This window comes from Hibiscus syriacus, unplaced genomic scaffold (assembly GCF_006381635.1).
Source record: "Hibiscus syriacus cultivar Baekdansim isolate YM2019G1 unplaced genomic scaffold, ASM638163v2 tig00111402_pilon, whole genome shotgun sequence".
Classification (NCBI taxonomy): Eukaryota; Viridiplantae; Streptophyta; class Magnoliopsida; order Malvales; family Malvaceae; genus Hibiscus; species Hibiscus syriacus.
The window spans coordinates 4,663,080-4,677,430 of NW_024063082.1; the positions used below are offsets into that span (position 1 = coordinate 4,663,080).

Here is a 14,351-nt window from a genome sequence, read left to right on the forward strand (position 1 = left end):
CAATCAACCAAATTAGGAGTATACCCCTATCCAGAAATAAAACTGAACATGAAGAGGACATAATCTTTTGGGGATTTGCTAAAGATGGGAGATTCTCAGTGAAATCTGCTTTCAAAGCAATCACGAGATCAAATCTCTCAAACCAAGAGGTTCAAAATCTAGATTGGATTCGGAGAGTAAACACAATTGAAAGAATTAGAGTTTTTATATGACTCAATATACTGAACAAACTAAATACGAACGGGGTTCGTCTAAAGAAGAAGATGACCCAGGATGATAAGTGTAAGATCTCTCAGGGAGAAATTAAAACGACCCAACACATTTTAAGAAGTTGCAGGGTTGCAAGGGAGTTGTGGAATGAGAATGAAGCGAAAATTCACGATGATAGTTTTACATCCAGAGAGTTTGAGGATCGGTTAAAGTAGAATTGTCAATATGGGAAAATAAATAGAGAAGGAATAAATTGGGGAACACAGTTTACTACAATCATATGGGGAATTTGGAAAGAAAGAAATGAATCAGTATTCAAAGGTAGTAATCCCAATGCAAATCAAATTCTTCAATATATCAACAAACTCGCCACAGACATAAATCAAGCAATAAATTAGCATAAATTGAAAAATTACCTGCAACCAAATGGGTTAAGTGGAGAAGACCACCGAGAGGATTCCAAATACCGATGGGGCATGTAAAACAAATATAGGCATGGCAGCAGCGGGTGGGCTGATAAGGGATAAAAATGGAAAATGGATTCACGGTTTCATGGTTAACAAAGGCAGAACAACGAGCGCCATGGCAGAAATTTGGGGAAGAAATGATTCTTGTGAAATCGCTGGGAGCGAGAAATTTGATTATTGAGGCGTACGCAAAATGGGTCATCGAATCTCTGCAAAAAGAAGGATCGGAAGACATACGAAAAGAAATTATCATTAGAGACTGTAAAATCATAATAAAAGAAAGATGGGTTTCGGAAGTTAGAAACACCTAGAAGGAAGGTAATCGTTGCGCCGATCGAATAGAAAACCTTGTGTTCAGGAGACATCCACGAGATAGAATTCTTAAGATGGTAGACAACAAAACGTAGTCGTTTTGTCTTTTGTACCAAAAAAATAATGACATGATATATGAATTTGATTATTTTTTAAAAAAAAAGTTTAAAATCTATTTAATTGTTAAAAATTAAAATATTATATATATATATATATTAAATTAAAAAAATTTAAAATATTTAAATAATTAAAAGTAATAATTTTTAAAAATTATTATATTTTTTGAAATACTAAAATTTATTAAAAGAGTATACAATAAATTAGTAATTTAATGTTTTCAATTCATATTCTCCTTAAAAATCTTGTATCAACTACCGTTTAACTTACCTATTATTTTTGTTAACTATATAATAATTATTTAACTTGATGTAACGATCAAGTGTTTTTTTACCATTATGTCTGAGGTTCAATTATCCCCAAAACTATCTTTGTTTTCCTTATTTTCCACCAATAAGATGATGATATGTGTAATCATTTTATTGGAAGACTAAACAAATTAGATTGTATAAAATTAAAATGAGGACTATATTGAAATAATTTTTAAATATTAAGGGTTAAATTTATCAAATTATATTTGAATTAAGAATAACTAACAAAATATATAAGTTTAGGGTACCAAAAGTATCATTATACCAAGTTAAGTTATTATCTTTATAACTTTTGTAACGATAGATGATCAAAATAAAATATAAATATATCAATAATAACCAAACTACCGAATAATAATTTTATGACTAAAGTAAAATCACAATTATAATTAAATGACAAAATATCTTATTTACCTTAAAATAATTACAAAATGAAAAGACTTATTTTAGAAGTAAGTTCTTAAAATATATTATTTTTTATTTCAATATTTAAAATAATTTTTCTCAACATAAAGATTTAAAATATATTTATTTTAAGGAAATTTACGCGTTTAGTATATAAAGTTTCACTTTTAGTACATTTTAGTATCTTAACTTTTAATTTTTACAAAATCATATTTAACGTTTATTTTTTTATTTTATTTTAGTATCCGCAATTAAAAATTTAACAATAAAAATGATAATATGATAATGAGACGTGTTATCACTCGAATAAAATTACCCAACAATTGTGCTTAGTAGAGGAATTGACCCCACGCTTTTCTGGAGAAGAATAAAAGACTTCGACCACTGGACTAAGCAAGGTAATTGTTAGCTTATCACCACAAAATATATTAATTTATACTCCATTACCACTATCAACCACCACCGTCACCGACAACTGTTGTTTCAAATCATATCAGCTACCCAGATGGTGATTCCAAACACCTATGAGTTTGTTGCAGCAAAGATACGTGAAATGGGGATGGACTATCATTTGTCTAGAGATTTGCCCAAGGCGATTTCTGACAACATTGAGCAATGCTAGCTCCAAATGTTCACTCCGTTCGACGTTGGGACTAGAACAAGTTGTTTTACACCGTCCACCCCGACGACCTCGCTGTGCTTAGGGGAATAGAAGAGAAACTGGGGCTGACGAGTGATAAACTCAGAACAAGTCGGCATGTGCTGAGTGAATATGGAAATATGGGGAGTTCGAGTGTGTTGTTTGTTCTAGATGAGTTGAGGAGGAAATCAATGGATGAAGGGAAATCCACCACCGATGACGGAGGAGAGTTGGGTGTTCTCTTAGGGTTTGAATCGGGTCTCACGGTGGAGATGGTGGGACTTCGGAGCTTTGCTTTGAATTCAGCTGATTAAGAAAACTTGACATGGGTTTGGATTCAAAGTGTCGATTATCAAAATACTTGGTGCTTAGAATAAATCTAATGTGGATTGTCAAATTGTTCGAGTCTTTATCAGTTGAAACGATGCAGCAATCAACAACCATAGCCAGTGATTCTTTTTTATTTTTTGAACATCTCTCTATTGTCTTTAGAACCACTTCAAAGAAGAAGACACCAACTGTTGATTATGTTTAAGGAGGGAAAAGGAAAGAGCAAAAAGCCCAGAAATTTAATTTTATATTTTATAAAATATCAATTCAAATAGAGAAAATAACCTCAGTGACCAAATATGCCTTATAATATACGATTTTAACCAATTTTTTTGGATTTGCCAAAATGACCAACTAAATCGCAATGCGATCGATAATTCACAACGAGATCTTCGGTATCGCAAATCAGTTTCCAGATTCGCAACGCGATTCTGACTATCGCATTGCGATTTTCTAAATTCGCGTTGCGATTTTCCTAATTTGCAATGCGAATACGTAAATCGCAATGCGAATACGTAAATCGCAATGCGAATACGTAAATCGCAATGCGAATACGTAAATCGCAATGCGAATACGTAAATCGCAATGCGAATACGTAAATCGCAATGCGAATACGTAAATCGCAATGCGAATCTGACTATCGCAATGCGATTTACATAGCGCCATTCGTATCCAACGCGTATTTTTTTTTTCAAATTCCAAACACGAATATATTAATATATCGGAACACTGAACCGTCCACAGTATATCCCGTAATCGTAACTCATAACCTAAAACCCTAAATCACAACTCAGTCTCATCTCCATCTCTCACTCTTTAAGGCGAAATCCGTCCCCATCTCCGACGAAATCAGTCCCCATCTCCGACGATACCAGTCTCCATCTCCGGCGAAATCATTCACGGTCAGAAATGGAAAATCAACCAAATCAACCACCGAGGGTTAGTTTTTTTAATTATTTTTATTTTGAAATTTTTGCATTATTATTAATTTTTTCATATTGAAATTGATGATAAGTTTACTGGTGTTTTCAATAATAGATTAACCATTTCACTTAGATTGCTTATTATATTCATTAGATTGCTGCCAATACTGCTAAACTGTTTAGTCTTTAACCCTGTAAAGTTAGTATTTGTCTTTGTTTTGTCTTTTGGTTGAAGTAATGCAATCCATTCAAGTTTCTTTCAATTTTAGTATTTGAAACCGAGAATGACTATCGCAATGTGATTTTGTCGTTGCGATTTTCATTTCGCGTTGCGATATTCAAATTCGCGTTGCGATAGTCATTTTCGTGTTGCGATTTTAAGTTTCAGAAACTATTCTTCTTCTGCAAATTGAAACTTGAATGAATTGCATTACTTCAACAAAAAAACAAAGACAAATACTAAATTCACAGTGTTGCAAATTTAAGTTTGAAGAATAAACTACTACTCTTTATGTTTATTGTTCTTGTTTTATCTTCACAATGTAGTTTTTGGTATATCTAACTTGGTATGTTTATTGTTTTTGCAGAACTTTTATTCGGCTCAATTGACCTTAAGAAATAAATTAAGATTGGCCAAAACAATTGCGTCGAAGCTTTCATCTGCACAAAGAAAAATATTTGAGGATACTTGCTTCGGGCCATGGCTGAAAGTACAACATCCGGGTGGAGATGCTATGTTGACCCATCTGTTTCTTCAAACCATGACTAGCGATCTACCAGAGACTATACAACGTCGTGATGAAGAGATATGGTTTTATTTTCCACCGGCGTATACGTGTTTTGGGCGGGAGGAGTTTTGTTTAATCACTGGTCTACGCTTCGGACACGATGATGTAGATCGATACACTAGACATATTACCCGCCTATCATGGTTTTCCCGAGTTTTTCCTGAGCTGTCGAATTTACACGTGGAAGACTTGATGAGATTATTGAATAAGAAAGATGATTTTACTCGGATGGATGACGTCGATGTTGTCCGAATATGCCTTCTAATACTTTTGCAAGCCGGCTTTTTAGGCAGAGAGGCCCGACAACCTATTTCTAATGATATAATTAAATTGGTAGAGGACCTAAATGCATGGAACCTGTTTCTGTGGGGTTCGTATCTATGGAGAGCTACATAGAATAAGTTGTCGTCTGCCTTTGATGATCGAAAAAGTTTGCGTGGCGATGGTTCTAAATACACTTTGTCAGGCTTTATTTGGGCCTTTAAGGTAATAATTTTGATATAATGTTTCCAAAATTATAATTAATTCTTTAACAATTACTAATGTTTGTTATTATATTATTTGTAGATTTGGATATTTGAGGCCTTTCCCGCCATGCAGACATATGCATTAAAAACTTCTAATGATATTCCTAGGGCTATTTCCTGGAAGAGGAAACGGTCCTTGCAGCAATGGGAAGATTTACTACCGTATACTATAATAAATAATGTAAGTTAACACAAATACTACCATATGTTTATAAACAAGTTATTACTAGTACACGTTTAACTTTGTTTGAGCTTTTATATTGTTAGGAGGCCAACACTCCATTACAGAGGATGACACCACGGAAGCTGAGCTTGCCACTGATTGGTGGCTAGCTAGTAAGCTTTTTTTTGATGGCACGGATTATGAGCAGCCACCACTTCGAGAGCCATCACTTCACCCAGATCCATCACCTGATTGACCCGAATATACACCTCCACAACGAGAGTCATCACCTATTCTGTCACATCATCGAGCCTCTTCTCCACTATCACCTCATGATAGGCGACCGGCAAAGATGCCACGACGTTTATCTCCCTGTTCTCCACCTCCACCTCCATGGGATGAGTTAGGGGAGTTACGTAATGAGGTCAATACCTTGCGTGAGGAGGTCGATACTTTACGCGATGATAATAGTGCATGGCATGTTGAGGTGTCTACTTTACGTGGTGAGGTAGCAACTCTACGTGAGATTGTAGCATCGTTACAGAACGAGGTTCATACTCTACTCAACGAGGTAAGTTTAATATTTTTCATATTTAACTTGATGATAAATTTACTCGTAATTTCACTTAGATTGCTTAGTAAATTCATTCGGTTGCTGCAAATACTGTTTATTCTTTAATCCTGTGAAGTTAGTATTTGTTTTTGGTTGTCTTTTGGTTGAAGTAATGTAATCCATTAAAATTTCAATTTGCAGAAGAATAATAGTTTACTATCGCAATGCGAAAATGACTATCGCAACGAGAGAATCACAATGCGAAATGAAAATCGCAACAACAAAATCGCAACGCGAAAATGACTATCGCAATGCGAAAATGACTATCGCAATTCAAATTTGACTATCGCAACGAAAGAATCGCAATGCGAAATGAAAATCGCGTTACGATTCTCTCGTTGCGATAGTCAAATTCGCATTGCGATAGTAATTTTTGCATTGCGATAGTCATTTTCGCGTTGCAATAGTCATTTTCGCGTTGCGATTTTAAGTTTCAAATTCTATTCTTCTTCTGCAAATTAAAACTTGAATGAATTGCATTACTTCAACTAAAAGACAAATACTAACTTCACAGTGTTGAAAATTTAAGTTTCAAGAATAAACTACTACTCTTTATGTTATCATTGAACCTGCACTAAACCTATATGTTGTCCTTTTAAATGTTTATATAAGTGCTTACTTCTGGAATGTTATCTGATGCATTTTGTGAACAATGATATAATAATGACTTGGGTGAATACCGTGCAAGTTTGAAATATATTTGTCTTTGTTTTCACTGTTTAATATCATGTCTGTTTATTTACTGATTTATGTATTAATTTATTTTTAGCGGCCCGCTAAGGTGGATGCTCTACATCAGGTTTTTCTTACAAGACGGAGTTTACGCATCAGACGGCGTGCACGTGCCATTACGTCTCCGTTCACCCTAATAGTGCGAAGAATCCGTAAGAAAAAGCCCGACTCACCTGTCATCTTTCAAGAGGCCTCCCCTATCGTTCAAGAGGCCCCTATCATCCCTCAAGAGTCCCCTCCCACCGTTCAAGAGGCCATTGTCATCGTTGAAGAGGTCCCTCCCAACATTCTAGAGCCCGATTCACACAGCGTAATATATGGAATTATTGAGAAGCCCCCTTACGTGCCGGACATGATGGATGACTGTTGGCTTTCGTATAAGTTACCGGCCAGTACCATTTCGGCAGATGAAGTGGAGAGGAAACAACTATCGGAAACAATTCTGGATAATACCCTTTGGGCTAAGACCTCAGTTGTTTTTTATCTACATGAGCGGAGCCAAGGGTGTTACGCTGACATATACAAACTCAACGATGATATGCATTTGTTGATTGAAACGATCTTGGTGGGGTGTATTATTAGGGGTTGAAGACAACGTCTATTTCGATGGGGGGTAAGTCTTATATTTCTTCTTATATTTCAGTTTGATTATTTTTTTTTAAAATTTATGTAATTCACTAATATATGTCTTTTTTTGTAAAACAACATATTGATGAATGGGTGACACGTCTTCTAATTGTAAGGAAATTTAAGAAAAATATAAAAAAACGCGATATACAATTATGCCAACGTCTTTTCACGTAGTTCACTTGAAGAATCAACGACAGGAATCATATGTGTTGGCTAATGGACAAGCTAAACTTTATCCTACATGGTGAGAGGTCGATAAGGTTAGTATATTTGTTTAAATATTTTAAAGGTGTTCATAAATAAGTGCGCAATTTGAATTATTACATTTCGATGCAGGTGTTTATCCTTGTTTTAGAACGTACTCATTGGCTTCTTGTCGAGCTTCAGCTCCTATCCCTAAAGACAATAGTATATGACAGCATGATAAATTACATATCATTGTCTGATTTGAGAGATATTATTAAGGGATGGAGCTCTCATTTGGCTAAATTCTTGGATGCAATTAATTATTGGACTAATTCTGGAAACAAGAAGCCAAAGAAGTTCAATGTTACAGTTATCAGAGTCGAGACCCGCGCAACAACAAACGAAGGAAGCCAGAGGGGATTGTGGTCCTCTCGTATGCATGTGCTTGGAGCGTTTGACGACAGGAAGTACACAGTTTCTCCCTCCCACCGATAGAGATAGAGGTGCAGTAGGCTTGTGGTTTCGGCATTTTATGGCTAGAGCTATATATGCGATACACTACCTACTTGCATCCGCGTTATGAAAGTGTCCATAAAATTGTAAGTCAAATGCAAGTGTTGTTAAACATACATACTCTTTTTGGTTTGAAAATGTTTGGTTAAGTAGCTAGAATTCAATAATTTGTTGTTTGTAGGTTTTAGATGTATAGAAAGTGTTGTTGATTCAATGTTTGGTTTCTGCAGGTTAATCCTGAAGTGAGCTGCGTGAAATGGATGTATGGGTGCAAAAGTTGATTCAATAATAATTGATGAGGAAATAATTCTTATTATTATTTTTTGATTGTTTAATTGATTTGTAAAAGATGATTTGTAAATGTTGATTTGTTTAATTGATGTATACATAATTATTATTTGTGCTTGTTTAATTGATTGAAATGTAATAGTTGCTTTGTTGATTTCAATCTACATTATGTTGAATGCAAAATAGACTATCGCAACGTGGAAATGACTATCGCAACGAGAGAATCGTAATGTGAAATGAAAATCGCAACGAGAGAATCGCAATGCGAAAATAAAAATCGCAACGCGAAATTAGTTTCGCATTGCGATTTTCATTTTCGCATTGCGATTCACTCGTTGCGATTTTCATTTCGCATTGCGATTCTCTCGTTGCGATAGTCATTTCCGCGTTGCGATAGTCAATTCCGCGTTGCGATAGTCATTTCCGTGTTACGATAGTCATATTCGCTTTGCGATAGTCAAATGAATGTCTAATAAGTGATAACAACTGAACATATCATAACAATGTTCAAACTCAAGTTACTAATACATGCCTAACTGAAAATGTTAAAAGTTCACACATATTATACACATAATACAACATTTGCATTTAAAAATCACCTAAGTTAACAGTCTCAAAAGGTGAAGCCGATTGTGATTGGGATTTTGATGAGGATCCATATTTTGGTAGAGGAAAAGATGATTGTGATGGCACTGGTGATCCTCATGTCAACCTTGTATGACCACTTTCCTTGCACCGACTACATGTCGATCTCTTCTTCTCTTCACCCTTAGACGGTATACGATCATGATTTTTTGGTCGGCCAGGTAGCCTTCTGTCCATGGCTGGTGGCAAAATTGTTTGTAAGTCATCTGGTATGTCCCACTCAGAAGGATGTGGAATAAGGGTAGACAATCTCGACATAAGTCTGTCGATATACTTCTGTAGTGTAGCAATCCATAGCGTATACGCTTGAATCATCTTGGTTTAGATGAAGAGCAACTTTTATAACATGGCCACACGGATAACCAGATGTTTGTCATTCATACAACACACGTCTTTGCATTTAGATCGACAAGCCCATTTAAGTTATTATCCAATACTTCAAACAAAGTGTTTGAACATGGTTCAACTCTCTATGACGTTGACTTCACAATATGTTACGTTATCTTTTTTTTAGTCCATGGTGTAACACGAGTTCCAATGTTCCTGTAAATTTAAATAATAATACTTAGTAAATATATGATAAGTTACGAATTTAAAGAAATAATACCTGCATGGTTTCTTTTTGTAGTACCACTGTTGAATAGAGGCTCGAAAAAACTCCATTAACATAATAATGGGTAATTTCCGGGAATGACGACTTAGAGCGTTAATTGATTCTACACTATTAGACGTCATGAAACCATATCTTGCTCCAAGTTGATGTACTCTTGACCATCTTTCAAACCCGACATCTTCTAGTGTTTGAGCACACTGAGGCAAAAACGTCTTAAACAGTTTATATGCTTATTAAAATCCACTTCCCGATAAGCTTTTACAGCCTTCCAGTATGTCCATTTGTGATTTTTTATACCAGCAGACCTTGATTTAGATTTCTACAAATGAACACCACAAGTCCATGAAAAGCATCTGGGAAACACCATAACAGCGTTGTCTTGAGTTTGCCCTATCAGATATGATTGTCAGATTGCTAATAGGACCTATGCAATCCCTAAGATGCCCCATAAACCATGTCCATGAATCAGAGGTTTCAGATTTGCCAACCCGTAAGCTATTGGCAGTATCCCATTGTAGCATCCATGGCTACGCTAATAAGTTTACTCCATGTATCGACCTTTTAAATGTGCTCCGTCAACTATAATAACTGGGTGCATGCAAGTAATAAACGAACGAATCTATAAAATCATATACACAAGAAATATAATCATTTAAATGTGAAATGCTGTAACTAACAAAAATAAGTCAACAAAATTATATTGATTTACTAACCGCAGCACCAATGGCGATAACAGCAACTCAAAGCGCCATCTATCTGTTTGATATGAGTTACCGACCCATAATTTTTCAGCTTTAAATTGTGACAATAAGCCGGCAGTTGGGCAAACGATGCTTCTGGCGACACCTCAACATTCAAGGCATAACATTTGGCTCTCCAAGCTTGAGAATATGAGATACTAATCTTGAACCGAGCATTCATGTCAGTCATAATTTCATGTCCCCGATATACCTTGCCATTCAAAAACTTAACTCAACAGAAAACCACCCAACACCTTTTGTTTGCCTGTCTATGGTGAGGAAAAACTTGGGTTCTTGAACATGTATGTTATCAATAAAAGTCCTACTTGAAACATTTCGCAATCTTTATCCTCTTTGCAATCATACGCCACGTACAGTTTTTGTCAATCATACACCTTGTTTCGAAACGATCTTTGCTTGATTTGTTAACTTTTAGTTGATAGCCATCTTCCACACATTTCGTATACAAAGCTATCTTCAAGTCTTCCTTTGTATCAAAACAATCATCTTTCTTGATACGAATAATTTTTGTGTAACAATCAACTGCTATCTTTACCAACTCTTCTTCCGATATCTAAAGTAATTATGGCATATTCCAGTTATACTCCCGTGGCATTTTCTTCGGGGACTTTTCTTTGGGGATTTCTTATTCTTCTTTTTCTTCTTCAGTGTTATATGAATTACAGAATAGATGTTCAACATGTTCATTCACAGTCGTAACTTCATCCTCATTATCATCAACAATATCTTCCTCGGCAGCGGCTGTTTCATCATCAAAATTCGGGTATTGACCAATATCAAAATCATTACACGCAGGGTCTGTTTCTTCTTTTGAAACATCATCAAAATCCGAGTATTGACCAAGATCAAAGTTTGGGTATTGACCAAGATCAAATTTCGAATACCGACTAGTACTCATAATTTTTTCTATTGGCTCATCATCGTCTAACTGGTTAATACGAAAACCGGAATTTGGTGCTGAAAGTTGATTGAGATTTGGATTAGGGAAATGTTGTGGGTTTTGAGATTGTGTTTGGTATTGGAAATGTGGTGAAACAAAATTTGTTTGGTGATGAAATTGTGGTGGAACCATTAAATTTTGAGCACCATAAACTGGGGTTGAAAAACTTAGTTAATTACTACCCGCTACTGACCCAACTTCACTACTTCTAGGTTTAACAACATACAATGTAACATCATCTTGCGAAACACTAATGTAAGCAATGAATCGTTCAACATCTTCATTGTCGGTTAACAAATAAACTTTACATTTTCTCTGATAAGATAGCCTAAATCCACTTAAGGGCTCTAAATTCAATTTATTTGCAACACGTAACATTAGAGTTTCATAAGTTAACTTTTTTAATGACAGTTTTAGTTGAAGATTCATAGGTAAAGGCATATATTGTAAAACACCATGAACATTCTCCCATGACCCTCCAAAACACAAATCTATCCAAACATGATCAACATTAGATGATTTCATTATTGTAAATTAATTTACTAAACAAACGAGCTGCGAAACTAAAACCTGTTGCCGGATGGGGAAGGATGTCGTTGGATATAGGAACGGATGTCGCCGGAGAGAGTGATAGATGGAGATGGAATGAGTTACGCTTTAGGGATTTAGGTTATGAGTTGTTGTTGTTGCGTAGTTATATACCCAAAACATTTTTGTTGCGAAACTAAAACCTGTTGTGAATTCATAAATCGAGTTGCGAATTTGAAATTCAGTATTGCGATAGTCAGAATCTCGTTGCGATAGTCAGATTCGCGTTGCGATTTACAGATTCGCATTGCGATTTACGTATTCGCATTGCAATTTTCCAAATTCGCGTTGCGATTTACGTATTCGCATTGCGAATTAGGAAAATCGCAACGCGAATTTGGAAAATCGCAATGCGATAGTCAGAATCGCGTTGCGAATCTTGAAACTGATTTGCGATACCAGAGATCGCGTTGCGAATTATCGATCGCATTGCGATTTAGTTGGTCATTTTGGCAAATCCAAAAAAAGTTGGTTAAAATCGTATATTATAAGGCATTTTTGGTCACTGAATGAAGTATAAATTAAATATATTCTGTGTTGAAAAAGGTAACAGTTACCTTGCTTAGCAAAGTGGCCAAGCTTTCTACTAAGGCTGTAAAATCAGGTAATCGGACAGGTTTCAGTCGGATCTTGGCATGAATAAAATAGGGTACAAGTCAAGTTAGGTCAATTTGATGGTTTGACCCGGATCAGGTCGGGTACATATCAAATCATTTCGGGTCATTTTCAGGTTGATTTGACACTAGATCCAGATCGGGTTCAGGTCAGGTCATTATCAGTTCGAATCGATATCAGTTCAAGTCAAAACAGTTCATGTCCGAAGAAGATAAAGACCAAGTTAATTCATGTTCAGGTAGACTTCAGTAGGATCTCTTTCAGATCGGGTCACATTATTGACATATAAAATTCATGTCGGATGTTTACAGGATACAGATTGAGTTCATGTCGGGTCGTTTTTAATTTTGGATTAATTATTTTGTCATCTTTCGTGATTGTTGAATTACAAGTTGTAATTGTATATGATTTCGAGAAAAAAATATATTCATATATCAATTTTGTAAAAAAATATAAATTTAAGGACAAAATTGAAGAAATGTAAAAATAAAAATAAAATTTTAACATATAAATTAAACAACACACATAGGTAAGGGACCAAATCGAAATAAATTTAAAATATATGGTTTAAATTAATATAAAAATGACTAGATTATACCCGTTTAAAAAGTGATGGGTCAGTTACAAAAATATAAATAACAACTAACAATGGGCATGCAAATATATATTTAAGGACTAAATTGAATACATATAAAAGTGAAATACTTAAAATTGAAATAAATTAAAAAACACAAAAGGATGAAATCAAAATAAATGCAAAATGTGAATAAATAATAAAAAATATAGTAAATTGTATTCATTTAAAAAATTGAAAAAAATTATAATGTATATATATATATATAATATAAGTTTATATATAAACTATATTTATATTATAAACTGCATAATTATTATAAGCTATATATATAAATTATGTTTATATGAACTATATATATAAACTATGTATATAAATTATATATATAAACTATATATGTATAAACTAAAAGTATATAGTTTATAAACTATAATTTAAATTAATATAGTGTATATATATTTATTATAAGCTATATATATAAATTATGGTTATATGAACTATATATATAAACTATGTATATAAACTATATATATAAACTATATATGTATAAACTATAAAAAGTATATAGTTTATAAACTATAATTTATATTAATATAGTGTGTATATATATATATATATATATAAACTACATAAAATATATAGTTTATAAATTATAATTTATATTAATATAATATATATGTATGTACGACTAATATAAGTAATATATATATATATATATATATATTATAGAAATACTATGCATAAACTATATAAAGTATATAGTTTATAAAAACCCTAAACTTTATAAACTATGTATGTATAGAAAGTTGATAATTCATATATAGTTTATAACTTTATATAAACAATAGTTTATATAAATTATATATGTAACATTAACCTATAGTCTATAAACAATAGTTAATATATGTAACCTATAATATATGTATACATGTAAACTATATATATAACTTATAGTACATGTATATATAAACTATGTATAGTATATATATATATAAACCATATAAAATAAATTACTTATATAGGTTATAAAATACTATGCATAAATTATATAAAGTAATAAATTATATAATTTATAAAAACCCTAAATCTTATATAATACACTAATATATAAATTAAAATTAAACCCTAACCCCTATAAAATAATAAATTAAAAAATATGGTTTATAGTACACTAATATATAGGTTTATGGTTAATTTATATTAGCTAAAATATTATACAAAAGATAACATTTTCGATTACGATCTAAATTATTACGAAGAGAGTTTACATCTTTAAAAAATTTAACATTTTAAGTTTCATTCAATTTAAAATATCACGATTTATAATATTTTAGATTGCGTTTTTTATTATCTTTACAATAAGGGTGTTACAGTGTAGAGTCGCTGGTCATTATCGGACTACGAAAAATCAAATATAAGGTACGATTCGTGCGGGTGCCACGTGTATGATAGAAAGAAAA

General features: G+C 33.3%; 1 protein-coding gene across 1 annotated transcript; it reads left to right on the plus strand.

The window, feature by feature from the left end:
* The first annotated feature begins 2,327 nt into the window (after positions 1-2,327).
* LOC120161418 (chalcone synthase RJ5-like) lies at positions 2,328-2,776 on the plus strand. Its single transcript, XM_039171674.1, has 2 exons — positions 2,328-2,414; positions 2,480-2,776. Exons 1-2 carry the CDS (start codon positions 2,328-2,330, stop codon positions 2,774-2,776), a joined length of 384 nt encoding a protein of 127 aa, XP_039027605.1.
* The last annotated feature ends 11,575 nt before the right edge of the window (positions 2,777-14,351 follow it).

Excerpts from the sequence above, each read along its gene's own strand:
- LOC120161418 (XM_039171674.1), top strand. The coding sequence starts at position 2,328 with ATGGTGATTCCAAACACCTATGAGTTTGTTGCAGCAAAGATACGTGAA. Across the intron at positions 2,415-2,479 it reads TGTCTAGAGATTTGCCCAAG|AACAAGTTGTTTTACACCGT; the intron begins GCGATTTCTGAC and ends CGTTGGGACTAG.